This window comes from Bubalus kerabau, chromosome X, assembly GCF_029407905.1.
Source record: "Bubalus kerabau isolate K-KA32 ecotype Philippines breed swamp buffalo chromosome X, PCC_UOA_SB_1v2, whole genome shotgun sequence".
NCBI lineage: Eukaryota > Metazoa > Chordata > Mammalia > Artiodactyla > Bovidae > Bubalus > Bubalus kerabau.
Genome location: NC_073647.1, coordinates 158,110,430 through 158,131,709, shown reverse-complemented (window position 1 = coordinate 158,131,709; position 21,280 = coordinate 158,110,430). Strand labels below are relative to the sequence as shown.

General features: G+C 45.2%; 1 protein-coding gene and 1 long non-coding RNA gene across 2 annotated transcripts; one reads left to right on the top strand and one right to left on the bottom strand.

Annotated features, from left to right (window-relative positions):
- Nucleotides 1–900: 900 nt before the first annotated feature.
- Nucleotides 901–8,061, bottom strand: LOC129639920 (uncharacterized). The gene is made up of 3 exons (XR_008708668.1): nucleotides 7,853–8,061; nucleotides 6,505–6,685; nucleotides 901–1,031 (listed from the first exon to the last, which is right to left on the bottom strand). It is a non-coding gene; the product is annotated as an uncharacterized LOC129639920 (long non-coding RNA).
- Nucleotides 8,062–10,709: 2,648 nt separating this feature from the next.
- Nucleotides 10,710–17,849, top strand: LOC129640248 (histone-lysine N-methyltransferase PRDM7-like). Its single transcript, XM_055565452.1, has 8 exons — nucleotides 10,710–10,785; nucleotides 11,190–11,316; nucleotides 11,622–11,722; nucleotides 12,704–12,753; nucleotides 14,540–14,696; nucleotides 15,525–15,626; nucleotides 15,843–16,114; nucleotides 17,769–17,849. Exons 1-8 carry the CDS (start codon nucleotides 10,710–10,712, stop codon nucleotides 17,847–17,849), a joined length of 966 nt encoding a protein of 321 aa, XP_055421427.1.
- The last annotated feature ends 3,431 nt before the right edge of the window (nucleotides 17,850–21,280 follow it).

Below are 21,280 nucleotides of genomic sequence, written 5' to 3'. Positions count from 1 at the left end.
TCCTTCTCCGAAAGAGGTGGTGGGGGACAGTCCCCTGTAAAGTCAGAGGTGTAGGTGAGAGCACAAAGTAGTAAAGTAGGCAGGCTCTGGTTATGGGGGTAGATGCTCGAGGATTTCCAGGGGGACTCCTGAGGCTCGATCCCGCCTTTGCGTATGTCGAGCCTCCTTCCTCATGACCTTTGACACGGGTGGAGTGCCTCATGCTGGCCCCCAACAATCTCCATACTGAAAACCACAAATATTTTACTCTTAAGAACTACCTTTTAGCAAGCAAGTTTGAGTTTTTGAGGCTGCTAGTTGCTGACATCATACCTTGAGGTGTAATAAACACTACTGTGAGGTAGGTGCCAAAGGGGCAACTACTTTGTATGCCTTTTTTTATCAAATAGCACTCCCACCCCTCACATGTCACAGCTCCCCAGCTAAGCTCCCAAATCTGCAGTCACATACAGAAACACAAAGTCCTCTTCCTCTTCTCCCATGGGAAGTGTATCTTTTGGGCTCAGTCTGGACCCAGTTCTTCCTCCTATTTTCTGGCTAACTAGACCTTTTGGTCCCATCTCCAACTCCACAGGATGCATCTCCCTCCCTCTTCACACATTTATCCCTTCCCTGTCCTCTCTGACCACCCCCCACACCCCCACTGCTTATCAGAGAGCTCAGAGACAGAAAATTCCACATTAGGTGGATTTTATTTAAAGTTCATTATTATGTATGCTCTTGGTATAAGACTCAACGTCTGTACTGTTGGCCATTTCTCAGCGGCGAGACCCTTGAAGATTTCTGAGGTCTGTAGCCATGCTCTGAAGTCACTGGCTGCCCACTGGTCTAGCTGGAATGGCAGGGGTCCCCACGATCCCTGGGACCTCCTCTGATTATTCTGATTCAGCTCTTCATTCACCTTGGAACACTGGCTACAGATTTTTGAGCCTTTGATTTTCTTCAGTTTCTTTAGGTGGGTGTTTCTGAGAAGATTCCTTGGTCAGCTATGGTTGAATGTGCTTATTTACCCTCATGGTTACCCAGGCCATCTGGAGAAAACAAGAGAGTGAGTACAGAATGGCATTGGTTTGAGGAAGAGGGTGAAGATGGATGGGAATGATGGCTCCAGGAAAAGGGGTGTGGGCAGAGAAGAGGTATATGCCAGGCAAAGACAGGGGAGGGGTTCTTATGGGGAGGTGTCAATGGGCAAGAGGAGTTTGGGTGGGTTCAGGTCACCTTGACACATCCTTTGGACTTTAGCTGATAGGGGGTTTTCATCTTTTCCTCCTGGGTATCTGGAGTCCACTGTTCCATAACTGCTCTAGAGCCTTGTGGCTTCCCAGTCACCTTAGTCATTTTGAAGACTTCCAGTGGTCTGCTCCAGAGCCCCCAAGCACCCTTATATATACCCCTACCCAGGGGGGCATATCCTTATGCTTTATGAGGTCAGCATGTCACTTCCCCAGGCAATGGTGGCCCTGGGTGAAACTTGACATCACAAAGCCCCATCCTGACAACATTAGGAAAGGATGCGGAGCAACTCAGATGATTTTGTGGGAGAAATGAGGCATTTTTAATGCCCCTTAAGAGCCCTTCAAATTCACCTCATCCTCATCTCTCTCAGACAACTCTCATGGGTTACATGACAGGGAGCATGCATCCCCTCCAAACCTTGCCTCACAGCCACAGTACTCAGGCTTTCATTCTGTTCTCTCTCACCTTTCACCATTATCTAGTTTTTAATATCTTGCCTAAAATCCCTCCATGATAATTAGGCTGTATTGAAGTGTTTACAGAAATCAGAATCATTCCACTTTCCTCCTACAAGGTGGTCTTAAAGCACCTTGAAGACCATTTAATTCTGGGCCATCTTCCAGAAACCTTTTCCATCCCACCTCCTTTTCTCAGTGTTCACATAGCTCTCCTCAGTTTTCTCGTTTCCAGTCTGAAACCCCAGTCTTCAGGCCGTGAGACTGCACTGAATACACTTGCCCTTCCTCCACTTGGAGTTGCCTTGTTTCAAGACTAGGATTCATGGTCATCTCACTAGGTGTAGCTACCCAGGCTTTGGTTTTAAGAGGATGATGGGGATGAAGCAGATAAATGCATGCTTCAGGTTGGGCTGGATGATCCCAAGATGGAAATGACCACCTGCGACTGACTAGTATTCCCGGGAAAGGGGTGGAGCTTGCCCAGAGGTGTGTGAGCCTGGTGTGCAAAGGTCTTATCAACATGTGCCCTCACACATCTCTTTTCTCATTTTGTTTTCCTGCTGGCATCTCCATTGGAGCTAACTTCACAGTCGAGACCACTATGGAATTCATTTCCATGAAGAGCTACCACAAGTTTCCAGCTTCTTGGAGGAAACACTGAGTAATCACGTCCTGTCCATCCAGTTCCCACGGTCTCTCATTGAGGTGGTTGGTACTGGAGGAAAGAGGAAGGAGTTGTGTGCTTCACCGCAGTCCTTGTGTTATGAATTGACAAGCAGGGTCATCCAGCCTAAGGTGTGCCCCTGGGGACACAGTTTTTGGCTTCGTGGGGCTTCCTGTGTTTCCTGTGAAGTGCTTACTTCATGGTGTCCACGGGTTGCTTATTCACCCAGGATGCATCACACTGCTTAAAATTTTATGAGGTAGAACAAACCCAAAAGAGCTCTTAAAATTTTTTTAGAACAAAGAACCTAAAACAGATAGGAAAATGTGAAACAGACACGAGCAAACATTTATAAGAAAGATGTAGCACTGGCCATTCACTTTATTAAGAGATGTTTAAAAGACATGAGCAGCCAATTGACAAGAAAAATATGGGACTAGACCCTAAACACATTAAAAATATATTTAATCTCACTACAGTAAGAACAATCATATTAAAATTCCCATGGCAAACCAAACTAACCCAGAAGTGGCATAGATTTTAGAGACTGCAGACAGAGACATTAAAATACTTGGAATAGTTGTGTTTTGTATATTATAAAATTAAGTAGAGATATGGAAATAATAAAATAGAAGCATTTTCATCTTATAGACATGAAATCTATAGAGTCAGATGACAAACACAGTGGATAGAATAAATGACTGATTAGACAGGGCAGCTGGAGAAAATTGTGCACTTGAAGAGGTAGCAATAGAAAGTGTCCAGAACGAAGCACAGACTACACTAATACATACAAAGTATGACACAGCATAATCTATTGATTTTTGTCCCCCTATGAGTCCAGCATTGGTTAAACATTTGAAAATCAATCAGTGTAATTCAACTTCCTAAAGAACTAAAAATGAAACACAGTAGGGTCATCTCGATAGATGCTGAAAAACAATTTGATAAAATCAAACATCTATTCCTGGGTTGGGAAATCCCCTGGAGAAGAACTAGGCTACCCACTCCAGTATTCTTGGGCTTCCCTGGTGTCTCAGCTGGTAAAGGATCTGCCTGGCAGGCAGGACACCTGGGTTCCATCCCTGGGTTGGGAAGATCCCCTGGAGGAAGGCATTGCAACCCACTACAGTATTCTTGCCTGGAGAATCCCTAAGGCCAGAGGAGCCTGTTTGGCTTACACTACACGGGGTTGCAAAGAGCTGGACACAACTGAGCGACTGAGCACATACTGTGAAAAAACTCTTAGCAAACTAAAATTAGAAAACTTCCTTATCCTGATGAAGGTAATAAACTGTATAACTAACATCACCCTTTATGTTAGAACACTGAGTGTTTTACTTCTAAGATCAGAATCAGCAAAAGTTGTCCCCTCTCATTATATTGAATTTCTGTCCATGAAGTCCTATAAGACAATGATAATGAAGTTATTCAGTTTGGAAAAGAAGAATAAAACTGTTTTTATTTGTCAGTGACATTTATGTAGAATACCCAATGAAATCTACAGCAACAACAGAATAAATAAAACTAAGAATTAATTTAAGCAATCTTGCAAGATATACAGATGATATATAAAATTTAATTAATTGCTTTTTTATATGGTAGGATGGATAATTGAAAATTAAATTTAAAAAATAACAGTAACATTGGAGTATGAGAAACTTAAGAAACTGACAAAATATATGAAAGGCACAAGGCCAAATAATGGACAAAAAATTTGAACATGAAATTCACTAAACGATATACAGATGGCAATTAAGCATGCAGAGCACACCAAAAGGATGGTTCTAATGAGAGAACAGATATAAGTGTGATAAGGATGTGAAAAAAATTGAACTTTCATGTACTGCTTCTGGGAATACAAAATGGGACAGCCCTGGTGGAAAACACTTTCAAAGTTGCTTAAAAAGTTAAACATTGGGTTACCATATGACCCAGCAATCCCACTCCTACATTTATACCAACAAGAATGAAAAAACAAGGACTTGTACATGAATGTTCATAGCAATCTTATTTCTAATAGTCAAAAATTCGAGATGAACCAGATGGCAGAGGGGTAGGTGGATGTGGAATACATCTTCTTCCACATACATCAGGAATACACCTTTAGACACAGAAGTGTTTGCAGAACACCAGTTGAGTGTGGACAGGAGTACCTGATCAGTGGAAAAGAATATATTAAACCACAAATCTCAGTAGGATGAAGGAACTAGGGGGAAAAACAGGAGTGTTAGTAGGACTGGACCTGCCCTCGGTGGGTGGGAGAACTGAAGTAGATGTCCGATCGTGACATGGGAGCAACTGTCTGGATCAGAGGAGAAACATTTAAGGCTGAGAGTGAACCAGCTGATCTGTGGCAGCTTAAAGTGAATGAGAATAAGACAGTCCTCACCACAGCCAAACACACTACAGACACAGGGACACAGGTCCGCTAGAAGGCACAGCAGCTTGGAGCTGGTGTTTGGGGAAGGTGGAACAATCCCAGGGCTAGGGCTGCTGTTGACTGTGGAGAGACAGATTAATGGGATGAGGGAAGAGATCAGGGTGGGAAATGCCTGTGGAGGATTACCAGGCAGAATGGAAGCAAGGCGATACTGCTGAGTTGGTCTAGGGGGTGCAGCCATTATCATAGCCTCTTTCTCCCTACATGTCAGCATTGGTAGCTAAACAGTAGAGAGGCTGGCCCATCAAGCACCTGACTCACAGGACTACAGAGTAGGACCCCAGCCAGGTGGCCCCTCTATGTGCCTGGTGCCCTAATAACAGAGAATGACCCCAGGCAAGGGAGCCCTCTAAATGCCTGAAAGAGCAGAACTATGGAGAAAGTCTGGCCAAAGAGTCCTCCTGAGCGCCAGCTACAAGATGCTGGAAAAAAGACTCTGATAGGGTCATAACTCCTGCAGCAGAGGCAGTCCGTGTCCCTGCACAGTTGGCGCCTCCAGGGTACGCACAAGCCAAGAAGCTGCGCCACCTTCATGCTCAACTCTCACTAGGGCAGATCTGCCACAGGCAAAAAAGTCTTGCATCTATGTGGGCAGGGTCACTTCAGTAGTGCCCGACACTTTGCGACCCTGTAGACTGTGGCCTGCCTGGCTTCTCTGTCAGGGAAGGGGCTTCTACAGGCAAGAATACTGGTGCATATTGGCCAATACTGGTTGACATACCCTTCTAGAGCACTATATTTCCTGCTGCCCTAGCTGCCAACTCCTCTGAGTATCTTGTGCTGCCAGAACCCCTGTGACCCAAGCAACTGCACCTCCACATCTGGCCTCACAGGGGCAAATCCAAGTCCTGCAGGGTAGCCTCAGGAGAAAAAACCCAGGGGATAATCCACAGGCAGAGGTGGAAATAAAATCACAATTGAAACCCAGGGGCAGTGTTGCTAAGGAAGAAGACCCTGTAAAACCCGCAGATTAAGTCTACACCATCAAGTAGGCAGACTCTGTGTCTATGGAATATATAAAAGGACATTGAAAGCTCCCAAAAAAGAAAATGCACTGGTTCTGACAGCTGTGAACATTGGAGGCAAGAACACATAGGAGTCGGACCAGATTAGAATCTGAGCTGCCCCCAAATCAAGTCCAGAGATCAGCACAGTTTTGGAGGGCATCCTAGAGAGATGAGGTGGACTGTGACACCCAGCAAGGGAAAAGACTCTGATAGAAGTGATGGAAGAAAAACAGGTTTTATTTTTATGGTTTGACTTCCTCTATAGATATATCAATAACCTCAGATATGCAGATGATGCCACCCTTATGGCAGAAAGTGAAGAGGAACTCAAAAGCCTCTTGATGAAAGTGAAAGTGGAGAGTGAAAAAGTTGGCTTAAAGCTCAACATTCAGAAAACGAAGATCATGGCATCTGGTCCCATCACTTCATGGGAAATAGATGGGGAAACAATGGAAACTAACAGATTTTAATTTCTTGGGCTCCAAAATCACTGCAGATGGTGACTGCAGCCATGAAATTCAAAGATTCTTGCTCCTTGGAAGAAAAGCTCTGACCAACCTAGACAGCATATTAAAGAGCAGAATCATTACTTTGTCAACAAAGGTCCATCTAGTCAAAGCTATGGGTTTTCCCAGTAGTCATGTATGGATGTGAGAGTTGGACTATAAAGAAAGCCAGCTGCCAAAGAATTGATACCTTTGAACTGTGGTCTTGGAGAAGACTCTTGAGAGTCCCTTGGACAGCAAGGAGATCCAACCAATCCATTCTAAAGGAAATCAGTCCTGAAGATTCATTGGAAGGACTGATGCTGAAGCTGAAGCTCCGATACTTTGGCCACCTGATGCGAAGAATTGACTCATTGGAAAAGATCCTGATGCTGGGAAAGACTGAAGGTGGGAGGAGAAGAGATGACAGAGGATGAGATGGTTGGATGGCATCAACGACTCGATGGACATGAGTTGAGCAAACTCTAGCGGTTATTAATGGACAGGGAAGCCTGCCATACTGTGGTACATGGCATCACAAAGAGTCACACACAACTGAGCGACTGAGCTGAACTGATAAGGGGAAAGAATATGAAGAAGAATAGATATCTATATCTGTACCAGACCAGCTGAAATGTAAAGGATGCTGATGGAGGCTGGTTCTGACCCTCAAGACTTCAATCAGCTGAAGCTTGGAGTCTGCCACAGCCCAAGACCCTTAATGAACATGTCTGTAAATTTACAGTGTTAGTCACTCACTCATGTCTGACTCTTTGCAACCTCATGGACCACCAGGGTCCTCTGTCTATGGGGTTCTCCAGGCAAGAATACTGGAGTGCGTTGCCATGCCCTCCTCTGGGGATCTTCCCCACCTAGGGATTGAACCCAGGTCTTCTGCTGTGGGCAGATTGCTTACCGTCTGAGCTACCATGGAAGCTTGAACATGCCTGTTCCCATAGATTAAAGCTTCCCCGCCTTTGCGGTTTAGAGAGACACTGCTCTGGAAAGCTGCATGGTGTTCTCCATAGTTCTGCAAGTAATACACTTTTCCTTCCCATGAGCTTTGGCTGGGTTGTATCTTCTGGCTCAACACCCACCAAGATGTAAACTCACTTTTCTGGTAACATTTCTCCATCCAGAGTCCCAACCACCACTAGATACTAATTCTACAGTCAGTCGTCTTGCTTCCAATACATGGAAATCACCTTATTTTTCTGTGAGCAAATCTACCTAACGGCCAGAAACAGTGTCCCTATTTTATCTTGTGGGGCTAGTAGGTGTCAAGCAAACTCAGCTCTGTGGATCCATTGTCCTCCAGTTCAATGCCTTGTTTTGAGGTTTTATTTATATTTCATTTCTGAAGGCTTTTGATACCTACATTAAACACACAGATTACTCATCAGTGCCACTTCTACTTTGAGGTTAAAAATCCTCCAAGTTTTTTCCAACATACCTATTTCATGCGTTGCATTTAAATCTTTGACCATACGTTGTTTATCTTGTGTCTCATCAGAATTTAGTTAATTACACCGTTTTCCCCTGAATAATGCGGTACTCACCCCATAGGCGATCTTGTCAAAACTGGATTTGACAAGGTAGGGCACAGGTGGGCCTAGGAGAAAGTCCGGGAGCACGACTGCCATCTGGTGGAGCTGAGATTCTACTTGAGGGCACTGGAAGGAAACATCCAGCCTGAGGACATCCCGCCCACTTGAGGATACAGGCCTAAGAGGCAATGCCTGAAAACAAGCAAAGAAAATGGCCAAAATGCGCCTGTGCGCTGGAGGCTTCTTGACAGAAACGCCCCCTGAGCAGCCAATCCCTGAGCAGTTGTGTGGGGCCTCCTTCTCTCTCCACACCCTCCCAGCGCCTATTGGCAGGACTGCCTCCATCACAACACCGATTGGTCGCTTGTGCCTGACAGGGTACAGGCCGGCTGCTGGCCCTTCACTTCGCCTCAACGCAGGAGGACTCCATGCCATCGAGCTCTGAACGAGCCTAGGACCGGGGTTGGCAGTGCCGCAGGACAGCTGGGAGACTTACCAGAACACACCCTGCACAACCCTCACAAACCTTTACCCTGACGGCTTCAAATTCCAGGATGAGAGGCCCCAAATCCCGTCAGCTTTGAAGAACCTGGGTCCTAACTTGAAGGGAGCTCGCATCTCGTCAGCTTCAGGGACTACAAGTCCCTTCACCCCCAGAAAAACCAAATCCCCTAGTGCCGGGAGCCAGCATATTGCATGTTGAGTGCATATTGCATATTGCATACTGAGTGCAGCACTTTCCACAGCATCATCTTTCAGGATGTGGAATAGCTCAACTGGAATTTTATCACTGCCGGGAGCCAGCGTGAGGAGCTCCACCCATGACAAAGGTCATGAGGAAGGAGGCTCGGCATACGCAAAGGCGGGATCGTGCCTCAGGAGTCCCCCTGGAAATTCTCGAGCATCTACCCCCAAAACCAGAATCTGCCTACTTTCTGCTTTGTGCTTTCACCTACACCTCTGACTTCACGGGGGGCTGTCTCCCACTACCTCTCTCTGAAAAAAGAGTTAGCTTACAGCTCCAGTTAATAATTCCTGGGTGTGACAGTGTTTCAACCTACAAACTCCTTTGGAAATCCTCTAGCCTGCCTGAATAGGTTTTTCCGGCCACGTGTGATTGTTCAGAGCCTCCCAACTGTGAGAGGCAGGAGATGTTCTAAACTGTCTAAACACAGATTCTTTTGAGTAGTTAAAAGATTGATTAGAAATTGTATTGGTGAAGGGTTTTTCACTTATTGGGCCAATGTTTGCTGCTAAGTCTCCATACTCCTTACCTACTGTGTCCTTGGCAGTGTATTGATTGATATAATGGGTGTATAGAAATGTAAGTAGTAGCCTCAATGTTTGTAACCTTGGACCCTTGAGTTAATTCTTTTCTTGATTGAGCCCACCTCACCTTTGCCCTATAGGAATGCAGCTTTATCCAGTGCTTTTTTGGAGGCTGGTGCCTGACTTTGGAATAATCACCTTTAGAGAAAAATAAGTTTCTTAAAATGTTAACAGGCCTCCTGGCCAGGAGATGATGTAATTCACCTGAACTTTTGCATATGATAAGTTTGAAAGCCTGGCTTCGATTAGGACCAGGAACTGCTGTCCTTGCATGACTCTACCCCTTCCCCCATTATCCTCTATGCACAACTTAAGGTATAAAAACTACTTTGGAAAATAAAGTGCGGGCCTTGTTCACTGAAACTTGGTCTCCCCATGTCGCTCTCTCTTTCAAATTCTGGCTGAGTCTCCATCTGGAGTGCAGAACCCGCCATGCTTGCTAATTATGCCTGGGCTTCTAAGATCCGACCAGGGAGGCCTCAGTGTCTCCTCTCCTTCGGGAGAACGGAAGGACGCCTGCAGCGTACGTAAGTGGTGCAAACTTCTTCTCTTGAAGTTTTATTGGTCTCCCGCGTAAACCAAGCTACTCAGCCTCTTTTCTCCACTGAATTTTCCTACTGAGCTATCCTCATTCTATTACTCTTTACATCTCTAATTAATATCTAATTGAAGCTATTGTATCCTGATCCTCGCCAACGCCGTCCCTGCTTCGAATACCCTGGATCAGCCGGGGCTGGACCCCGGCGCCCTAGTGCTGTGACCCTCAAATACCTAGAGTAAGCTCAGTTCCCCTCAGGCTGAGGCACCCTCAAAATAGTACCCGCAGAGAGACCAAATTTCCTTAACCTCGGCGACCCTGAATACCTCAGCCTAGGAGCTCTTAAGGCTTTTCGTCCTCAAGACTCCCACTGTCCTGCCTGTCAGAGACCTAAAGCCCCTTAATAAGAAACCTCCAATTTCCTCAGCCTCAAAGATCCCAAGTTCTCTCACCCTGCACATTCTACATCAGCCAAAACATCCCCAGTCTCCTCTGTCTGAGGATCTCAGTTCCTTCAGCCCCCGTATCGCAGATCTCCTCAAGCAGAGCGACTTGTCTCTGAAACGTAGAACCCATGTTATGCCCAGATTTTTCCGAGTTTCCAGGCGGAGATCCTCAAAACACTTCTTGGAGAAATATTCCCTCTCATGCACTGGAACAGAGCCCTGATTTCAGCCTGACCCCAGTCCAGCAGTTATGGGCTTCTAGGTCTCCTCAGGACTCCCTCTGTCACCCACAGACACGTCCCTCCCAGTGCCTTTCCCCAGAGGGGCTGAATTGGAGGGGAACCACAGAAACCAAATCTAGTTCATATTAGGCTGGCCTCTCATAGCTGGTCAGGATCTGTCCATCTCACCAACACCCTCACTCCGACTTTCCCCACACCTTCCTGCCCTGGACACTCCACCCAAGGAAGACAGACCAGGCTCTGGACAGTGGTCAGGGCTATCTCAGCATCTTCTTCTTTCACAGGCACCTTGGCATTGAGGCAGTCCCATGGCCATGAGCCCAAACAGGTCTCCAGAGAACAGCACTGAGGGAGATGCTGGGAGAACAGAGTGGAAGTCCATGGTGAGAGGCGGAGGTGGCAAAGCTGGGCTCTAAGCCAGCTCTATAGGAAGGACATGGCGCTGGTCCCTGAAGGACCACAAACTGCTTGCCTGGGCAGCTGGGTGAACTTCTCTGTGAATGTACACAGGATGGGAATGCCTGGTCCTGTCTGAGATGGTGGGGAGGAGTGGGACAAAACAGGACACTAGCATCACCAACTGCTCTGTGTCCAGGGAGAGGTAGGAAAATGCTCAGTGTTTGTTCAGTTAAGCAGGACACAGGCAGGAAGGAAAGTCTTCATCCCTGTCTCACAGAGACCATCCAGTAGCTTCAGGCTACTCCCTGCACAAAAGGTGGAGGAGAAGTCAGCTTTAAGGTCTGACATATATTAGTAAGTCACTGATGGAATCTACTATTTTCCTTAAGCCAAAGATGCTTTCAAAGACATTTCCATATACTTCACCAAGGAAGAATGGGCAGAGATGGGAGAATGGGAAAAAATCCGATATAGGAATGTGAAAAGGAATTACGAAGCGCTGATTGCTATAGGTAACACGAAGTGCTGGGTGCCTGTGAGCCTGGGAAACATGAAACAGGTCTTCACCCTTAGTGTTTATTTGGCCCTCTCTTAGGTGGCTTCTTCTGCTCACAGTCCCTTTTATGTGGAGACTAACCTGGAGGGAATTTTTATTGTTTTGTACCAAAGTGGGGTTGACCCTGTCAGTGCAGAGCTCACATCTTGCCTTGTTCTACATTCTTCCAGCCCATCCTACTGATTTCCCTGACTATGTGACACTTTCCATCGCTTCTGTGCTTTGTGCCTCCTTCTTAGAACATATAGTTTGCTTCTTTCCAGGTTTTCAGAGCCACTCAACCAGGTTTCATGCATCACCGCAGGCAGGTCCTCAAACCCCAGGTAGATGACACTGAGGATTCTGATGAAGAATGGACACCAAGGCAACAAGGTGAGGGGCCAGAAGGATTTAGAGGTGTCTTCAAGAAACCAGCCTGGGCTTAGGTCTCAACTGCATCTCAGCCATTAGCAAAGAAAACATAATTTTCAGCATTCTAAAGTGGTTGTGGCTGAGTATTGACATGAGCCTGAATGAAGGTGAAGGTATAGGTTTTCCAGTGTTTTATGTTTAAAATTTATCATTCTTTGTAAAAAGAATTATTTTTGCGAAACATCCTTAATGAAAGGCAATTAAACATACCCTAGACTATAAATTCACTTAGCTCTTGACTATAGGTTTAAAAAACAAAACACAAATAGGATTGTTTTCTTATTTTCCTTTTTGGAATGGTTGTTGTTCATGCATGGAAAGATATTTGAATGTTGATTTTCTACCATGTAACTTTCTGTGCAGGTTTTGTGTGTGTGTGTGTGATTTAAAAGTTTTTCTGCACATAAAATCATGTCCTCTGTGAACAGACATAATTTTACTTCTTTCTTTCCAACTGGAAGCCTTTTGTTTCCTTTTCTAACCTAATGCCCTGGCTAGGACTTCTAATATTATATTTAATAGAAGTATTGAAAATGGGCATCCTTGCCTTTTTCTCTTGATCTTGGAAGTTTTCAGCTTTTCAATGATGACTATGATGTTAGAGATAGACTTTTCATATATGACCTTTATTATATTGCAGTCACTTCCTTCTATTTTTACTTTGTTAAGTATTTTTGTCATGAAAGTCTAGTAAATTTATTAGATACTTTACAGGCATCAGATGAAGTACAGATGAAGTTTCATATTTTTTAAATTTTAATAAAATTATGTTATGCTCCCAGTGGAAGCATAGGAGTTGATGATACAGAAATCACTTTCCATTCCTCCTTTGGTAATCCTTGTCCTTGTCACTCTCTGGCTCAGAATTTTGTGTCCTTAATTAGAATGCCCAGAGTTTGGAAACATTTACCAACCAAAACACTGATTCTCATCATTTTTTAGGTAAACCTTCTGGGATGGCCTTCAGAGGGGAGCCCAGTAAACACCAGAAGGTGAGTGTCTCCCAAATCCTGTTGACAAAAGAATCCTCCTCACGGATCCAGTCACAGGTGAGAATAGGAGGAAACACAGAGATCCTGGAGACTGCTGCCTTCCTGTCCTGAATCTTTAGCACAATGTCTGATATCATTACCGTCTTTATAGTTAGTAAGAACAGCAAATATAGTAGGCTGTTCTATTGTTACATTATTTTCACAATATTTCAGACTTTAAGCATTTTATGTGAATAAACTTACTTAAACTTTAAAACAATCCTACAGTACCTATAAGTAGGTATATAGCTATCACCATTATAGATCAAGAAACTGAGGTAAAAAAATATTTGATTATATTCGTGGGATCACAGTATCACTGGTGGTACAATCTAATGCAAAGCCCCCTCTCTAAACCCCTTACAAAGTCGTTAGAACTGCCATAGTTCTATAAAGTTTCTTCATACATCTTTATATCATTCATCTGAGAGATGTTTTCAAACTCAGTTCTTTTGTGCTGTGCTAGTGAGGGATATCTGACTAAGGGAAGCTTAAGGACATGTTGGGCAGTTTGTAGAGTGGACGGTCCAAGATGAAGAAGCTGAAGGACATGTTGGACAGTTTGTAGAGTGGACGGTCCAGGATGAAGAAGGTGACATGATCCCTACCTCAGAGACTCCTACTCCAATAAGAGGAAGTAACTTGCAGCTCTGACAAGCTTCAGGTTTATGACTCAAAAACAACAAATAAGAAAATAACTGAAGGGCTTCACATAGGTTACCAGCTTTTGAGTAGAAACTCATCATCTGGACATGATTTCAAATGCTCATTCTTGTAGGAGGAAGTAACAAGTCCTTCCTCTGAGCTCCGATTAGACAACTCTCCTGTTTGGAATCATTTGTTTAGCCTGCCCCTGTTTTGTGAGCTTTGAGAGCGTAGCCCATACTCGTTAATTCTCAGATGTCCAGGCCCAGCTCAAAGCCCCTAAGGGCCCTCTGAATGTTTTGTGAATGAGTGACTCCACATATAAACATTCATCTAGGAATAAGAAGGTCAAGGAATACTGAGGATAGCATTTGTGAGCTAGACTTCAAATATAGAAGCAGTCAAGGGGATATATTGATGGCAGGGATGTACACTCACATTCATACTGTATTAAAGAGCTCACACAATGATTTGTTGAATGTTATTAAACTTCATGTCCACTATAACATTAAGAATCAGCATGTATACCAATTTATAGATCAGGAAACTGAGGAGAACCCACTAGTCGTACAGCCTTCTTCAAGGAGAATTGATGAGGCCAGCTACTTTAACTCCAAACATTGTCTCTAGGACACGGCAACCTGCAACTTCCAGCTCATTTTCTTTATTGTCTGAATGTGTTTCTGCAGATCATCTTTTCTCTTCTCAATCTCACTGGTTTGTCACCTTATTTTCCAGATGTGTTTTGTCCCCTCTGTAATTTTCCATACTTCCTCGTCCATCAAAGTTCCACTAATTAGTAGAAAACCTCACAGATTTCTCTATGAGCCCTTGCCCTCTTCTTTCCCTGACCTCAAGCTATTCTCCCTGCGTTGCTGTCACTTTTATGCAGAAAGTGAAGGGAAAGAATCTTAAGATATGAATTCTAGTTTTGATTCACTACCCACTTAGCTCCTTTTTTTACACTCCAGTGTTCAGAGCCCCCCTCCACCAGGTATTTCCAAGAATTGTCGAAGTATTAACTAAAGTCATGCATGTAAAAACACTTCACACAGTCCTAAAGATCTAAAGAAATACATGTTGTCTTTTACTCACATGGAAGAGGTTGTCCAGGGGACCATTAAATAAGGTATCTAGTTTGAAGAAATTGCCGGGAGCAGCAAAATTTCTGAAGAAAAGTGGCTCCAAACAGGCTCAGAAACCAGTACCCCCTCCCAGAGAAGCGAGGACCCCTGGAAAGCACCCCAGACACAAAGTCGGTAAGATAAAGTTTGTGGAGTTCCTCTAATTAGTTCCTCTAATCCCTGTAGAAAAGCTAATAAGTATGGCCTAGGTGTGGGGTGTGGACTTTGGGTAGGCGTGGGTTTAAGCTGGACTGATCTGAGGCATAAAGTTAGCACTGGGGCCTTGGGAAAATCTTATACATTTTCTGAGGTCCTGATTGCTCATCTGTAAAGTGAAGATACAGATACATAACTCATATGGTGTTTGGAAGCATTACATGAAATGCACAAGTGCTGACACCTACAAGTAGTTCAATAAATCCAGCTGTGATGATAGGGACCACACTTTGTTAGTATTTATACACAGACCTCTGCTCAATGCTTTACATGTCATGCCCTTAACATATATTTTCTAAGTAGATGTGTCAGTGAACTATTTCCTAAGTAAGAAGGTTGGGAAGTTAAACCTACTAACAGGAAGTGCAGGAAGCTAACACTGAACTGGGCATCTGTGGTCAGTGTGGAGCCTCAGTCTCCTGAACCAGTAGTTAAAGGGGGAAGAAACAAAGTATAGAGAAGGGACTTCCTGGTGGTTAAGTGGTTATGACTCCACACTTCCACTGCAGGAGGTGTGGGTTCCATTCCTGGTCAGGGAACTAAGATCTCACAAACCATACAGCATGGCCAATAAATAATGTATCATTAAAACATAAAAATACAAAAGTAAAAGTTTCAAAAATAAATGTGAAAAAGTTTTAACAAACTGTATAGATGGACAAGTAGGAGATCTCACCCTTTCTGATAAAACAGGGACTAATTCTCCAGACCCCACCAGCCTTGCTTAGCTTCTGTTCTCCATGTTAGAACTCAGAAGAAAGGAGACCGAAGTGAAGAGGTACAGTGTACGAGAAAGAAAGGGCCATGTGTACCAAGAGGTCAGCGAGCCCCAGGATGACAACTACCTGTGTGAGTGACCCTGCTGGCCCACTCATGGAGAAGGGGTTATGAGACCTTGGTACAATAACCTCACCTCACCATTTGGTCCCTCAATCATCCCCTTCCTCTAGGACTTAGGGTACAGGATCAAGGCCAAAGGCCGTCAGTTCCCCAGCTCTTTCTGAAGGTCTTTACAACCAGCAACATCACTATACCTCCCCTCATCCCTGTTGCTCTCACCTCCAGATTGTGAGGAATGTCAGAACTTCTTCATCGACAGCTGTGCTGCCCATGGGCCCCCAACCTTTGTAAAGGACTCTGCAGTGGAAAGGGGGCATGCCAACCGCTCAGCCCTCACTCTGCCCCCTGGGTTAAGTATCAGGCCATCGGGCATCCCTAAGGCTGGGCTTGGAGTGTGGAACGAGGCATCCGATCTGCCACTGGGCCTGCATTTTGGCCCCTACGAGGGTCAGATCGTATACAATGAAGAGGACTCCCATAGTGGATACTGCTGGATGGTGAGAAATAGCCCTCTTTCCCTGTCCTCTGGCTCTAATTGTTTGTGTGTTGTGGGGGTGTACTTCATGTCTACATGCAAGGACACGGATGGTGATGACATGGTCGGCAATGACACAGTCAGCCCTGTGTACTGTGTGCACTGGGCATGAACACAGGATTTCTATCCAAAGGTCAGAGGAAGGTGGGAGGCAGTGGTACAGGCACACAGAAATGACCCTTCACTTGTGGAGCCTGCCGGGGTCCAGCCCCGGTGGATCCAGGGAATTTGAAGCAGGGACGGCGTAGCCGAGGATCAGGAAACAACTGCTTAATTAAACTTTAATTAAGGATATAAAGAGTAATAGAATAAGGATAGCTCAGTGAGGAAATTCAGTGGAGAAAAGAGGCTGAAATAAGGATAGCTCAGTGAGGAAATTCAGTGGAGAAAAGAGGCTGAATAATTCAGCCAGAAGGTGAGAGAAAGAACGACATGGGGAGACCAAGTTTTGGTGAACAAGGCCCGCACTTTATTTTCCAAAGTAGTTTTTATACCTTAAGTTATGCATAGAGGAAAATGGGGGAAGGGGTAGAGTCATGCAGCAAGCCAGGCTTTCTTCCTGCAAACTTACCATATGCAAAAGCTTAGGTGATTTGCATCATCTTCTGGCCCGGAGGCCTGTTAACATTTTAAGACCCTTTCTTCAGAAAACTTATTTTTCTCTAAAGGTGATTGGTCAGGAGCCACCCTCCAAAAGCATTAGATAAAGTTGCATTCCTACAAAGCAAAGGTGTGGTGGGCTATAACAAGAAAAAGAATTAACTCAAGGGTCCCAGGTTACAAACATTAAAGCTACTACTTACACCAATTATATTAATCAATATACTTCCAGGGACACAGCAGGTAAGGGATATGGAGACTTAGCAGCAAACATTGGCCCAACAAGTGAAAATCCCTTCACCAATACAATTTCTAATGAATCTTTTAACTGCTCAAAGGAATCTGTGTTTAGACAGTTTAGAACATCTCATGCCTCTCACAGTTGGGAGTCTCTGAGCAATCACATGTGGCCGGAAAAACCCATTCAGGCAGGCTAGAGGATTTCCAAAGGAGTTTGTAGGTTGAAACACTGTCACACCCAGGAATTGTTAACTGGAGCTGTAAGCTAACTCTTTTTTCAGAGAGAGGTAGTGGGGGACAGCCCCCGTAAAGTCAGAGGTGTAGGTGAAAGCACAAAGCAGAAAGTAGGCAGACTCTGGTTTTGGGGGTAGATGCTCGAGAATTTCCAGGGGGACTCCTGAGGCTCGATCCCGCCTTTGTGTATGCCGAGCCTCCTTCCTCATGACCTTTGTCATGAGTGGAGCTCCTCACGCTGGCTCCCGGCAGTGATAGAATTCCAGTTGAGCTATTCCAGATCCTGAAAGATGATGCTGTGGAACGTGCTGTACTCAATATGCAATATGCCGGCTCCCGGCAGGAGCCCTTGCCTTCAATGTGCCAATAGACTCAGACTTGAAATGATTACTAAGGAGCTTACTGTGTGGTCCGACTGGCAGTTGAATCCATGCAGGCTGAAGAGCACCAATGCCAGCAGGGGGAAAGTTCTTCTATTACTTACTACCAAAAAAATAAAATAAAATAGAGAAGAAAGCTTGTATCTCTTTTCTGACACTCAGGTCACCAAAGGGAGAAACAGCTACGAGTATGTGGATGGAAAAGACACGTCTTTGGCCAACTGGATGAGGTGGGTGCAGTGAGCCTGCAGTTTGTAGATGTCGCTCCTCCCTCAAGCCCACACCCCTTTCCTTCTCAGCCCATCTCCCTCAGTAGCTTTCACATCTTCTTGCCTCTTTTCCCTCCATATCATGCTCTTTCATTTCAAAAGACATTAGAAAGAAAGAAAGAAAAAGATAGCATGTGCCCTCAAAATATGTCTATATGCTCAACAAAACTGAGGCACTTGAAAACAACTTGAGCAGTGTAGATTCACCAGGGACACTTTACCTCACTTAATTGACACTTACCAAACACTCTATGTCCCAGTTTAGACAGTGAACTTCATTACTGAAGCAGATCACACAACCCATGTCCTTTTGGAGAACATACTGAAGACAGACATTAACCAATTGATTTTAGGAATAGTAACCTTACTTTTTCTATTTTTGAATAATTGCACAGCACCAGGATAACCTAACATGGGAGACCTTGAGTCCGTGTGGGCAACAACCTCCCCAGGCTCGGTTCCAGTGAGAAGTGGGCCCTGAGGCCTGAGAAGGAATGGGGAGCAGGATGGCCGTGAGCATGGCCATTCTCTGAGGGCCTCTACTTTCATCAGGGCAGGCAGAAAGTGAATAAACTATTACTGTTCTCTGTCTCAAGCTATGTCAGAGCACTCTCCATGTTTCCATGGGAGAGGGTGGGCAAGTGAGTAGGACCCTGGATACATGTCAGGAGATTGGAGAAAAGCCTCTGGAGAGAAGGCAGGCTGGGATGAGTGCTGAGGGGTGCATGCTAGCCTAGGAGTACCAAGTCCTGCAGAATGAAAGAGAACTTAATTTAGAGTTTAGAAGAGCTGGAGGTCACCAGTCTTATGGACAGTCCAGGTGAAGACAAGTCTGGAACTGGGCTCTGGACAATGGCTAATTAGGTAAGGAGAGAAAAGCATTCCAGCCAGGAAGAGGACCGGAAACAGGATCTGGAAATAGGAATTCACACAGCCAGGTCTAAGGTGTGCTTTAAAAGCACTCCTGTGGACCCCTCAGTCTGTAGGGCCTAGCCTGCCCTGTGAAAATGTTGGACGTGTCTAGGGCAGGACCCCCGATTTTGAAGAGGCCAAGGACCTTCAAAAAGGGCAGAAAGTGGGGGGAGAAGGCACATAAAGAAAGCCTGCTGCACTGGAGACATGTTCCACACAGGTGAGAAGGCAATAGGAAGACAGGGGGAGGTCCTGAGCTACTGCTGCCTAGGATTAGACTGGCAGCAGCATGCTCCCTCCCCAAGTGTGGCACATATAGGCACTATGCAGGACAATTGACATGCTAAGGTGGGCTCTCAGTGTGAAACCCCAGGCATCCTTGGAGAGACAGGGTGTAAGGGTGGTATCCATGTGGGGAGTCCCAGCCTACCTGGCAGTGCAGAAAGGTGAAGAAGGCCCAGAAGTGAGGTGTATGTGTGGGCCCCTATGCCAGTGTGTGCCTGTGAGGGAGGGAACAGGGAGGAAGCAGTGGTAGCAGGCTGTCTGCATGCAGGGAATCTGGGACAGTGAAAGACAAGGATGCCCCTGGGGGCAGTTCAGAGCCTGCTGGTTTTCAGGCTCCAGGGTCTTGGGAATAGCCATCCTACCAAAGACACCCCACTGCCCATGCCAAATGTCTTCTTGTGAATTCCTTCCTTTCTCTGGAGTCTCGTCCTTGGCTGTGGAGGGCGGAGGGGCAAAGGTGTGAGTCTGCACCTGAGAGAGGCTTCTGACGTTGTTTTTGGAGCTGAATCTCTGATGCTGTCATGGGATTGTAAAAGAGATCTGTATCACGTGACACTCACAGGGACACTGTATGCTAAGTGATTGTCGTGGATATCCCCCAGCCCAACCAATAGCTGGGTTCCATGGACCACAGGCTGTGTAGGCTAACAAGGATGCCAGAGCTGTAGGCAGAACTACCACAGCCTACCAAAGGCAGCAGAAAGAGAGCCTTGGCAGATACAAAGTCAGTGAGGCCTGGGGTGAAATCAAGCCCTTTTAGTGTAATTGGGAGAAGAATGCTGCTTTCTGCACAAGAGAGGCAGAACTGTGGTCTGAGTACGGGCAGGCTTCTCAGGTGTCATCCGTGTGGTGGTTTTGTGTATGGATTTGGATAGTAGTGAAAGGTTGTTGCTGAGCCATGAAAGATGCCGGATTCTTGGCCTCTGGGGAAGAAGAATTCAATCTGGGGCCAGTGATGAGGCTTGATTGCTTAGAGTTTTTGTGTAATAAAGTTTTATTAAAGTATGAAAGAGATAGAGAAAGCTTCTGACATAGACATCAGAAGGGGGAAGAAAGACTACCCCCTGCTAGTCTTTAGCCAGATGTTATATAGCTACTAGCAGTTTGCAATGAGAGAAAGGAAACGTCTCAAAACTCAGAGACTGGCACCAGGCCCCTCACCCACAACATACATTTTGAGATAACGTTGGCACAAGGTGAGTTGTCCAGGGCCATAAAACGATCGACATGAATTTTGAAGAAAGGCAGGTTTCCAAGCACATACAGTCTCATTAACATAGCTTAAGAGAACATGTGCATGAGTAAAACATACTGGTTTGTCAACTCGGTTGTGAGTCTTAGGCAGAACCGACTTGAAGACAGAGTCTAGGGTAAATATGTAGCTCATTAACATAGTTGAAGTCAAACATTTCCATAAGGAAAATGTATTGGTTAGCTCAAGGTCTGAGAAAAGTTACCTTCAGGTGAAACCAGGTGTCGTCAGGGCAACACAGAATTTTAATTTTTTAAATTTGTATAGAGAAGGGGAAAAAAATCTTAACACTTGTAATTTGTTTCTTCCTGCCGCTTAAGAGAGAGAGAAAAATGTCTGACACTTGAAGCCTATTTCCTCTGTTTGGAGACCTCTGGCCTTCCTGCCTGTTGCCCTCTCAGTAGTAAATTATAGAGCCTATGAGAAGGGAGGTCACCTTACCTTTTTGGTCCCAGGTTCAGTGCTTGTTTAGGCAGAGACCCTTTGGATCTGTTATGTAGTTAGAATAGGAAAAAAGAGTCCAGAATGGCGGTGGCTAAAAGACAAGGAAGGGAAAAGCCCGTGAAAATAGACCAAAGGAAGATCCAAAGACTGGAGTGAGGACCTCAGGGAGAACAAACAGCACTCCTGGGTAGCCCAGTTTACTTAGGAGAGGCCCAGGGGGGAGGAGAAAAAACATACTAAAAGAGGAGCCATAGGGCTGGGGATCTCTCTCCTCTTTGCGTCTTTTGGGTCGGCAAGCCCTCACGCCTCAGGGATGTATTTCCCTTTATTTTCTAAATAAAACAGAGCTGTGACACGAAGCTGTAGCACTGATCTGTTGAGAGCTGTGACACTGATCTGTCCGAGAGCTGTGACATGGTCTGTCCAAGAGCTGTGACACAGTCTGTCCGAGGGCGTTAACACTGGTCCGTCGCTCCAAATTTTTGTTGTGATGAGACAGAACTGAGGAAATT

Bases quoted from the DNA above. Each gene is read 5' to 3' on its own strand.
- LOC129640248 (XM_055565452.1), top strand. From the start codon at position 10,710: ATGAGCCCAAACAGGTCTCCAGAGAACAGCACTGAGGGAGATGCTGGG. The intron at 10,786-11,189 runs GCGGAGGTGGCA...CTTAAGCCAAAG, and splicing joins GTGGAAGTCCATGGTGAGAG to ATGCTTTCAAAGACATTTCC. The intron at 12,754-14,539 runs GTGAGTGTCTCC...CTCACATGGAAG, and splicing joins AGCCCAGTAAACACCAGAAG to AGGTTGTCCAGGGGACCATT.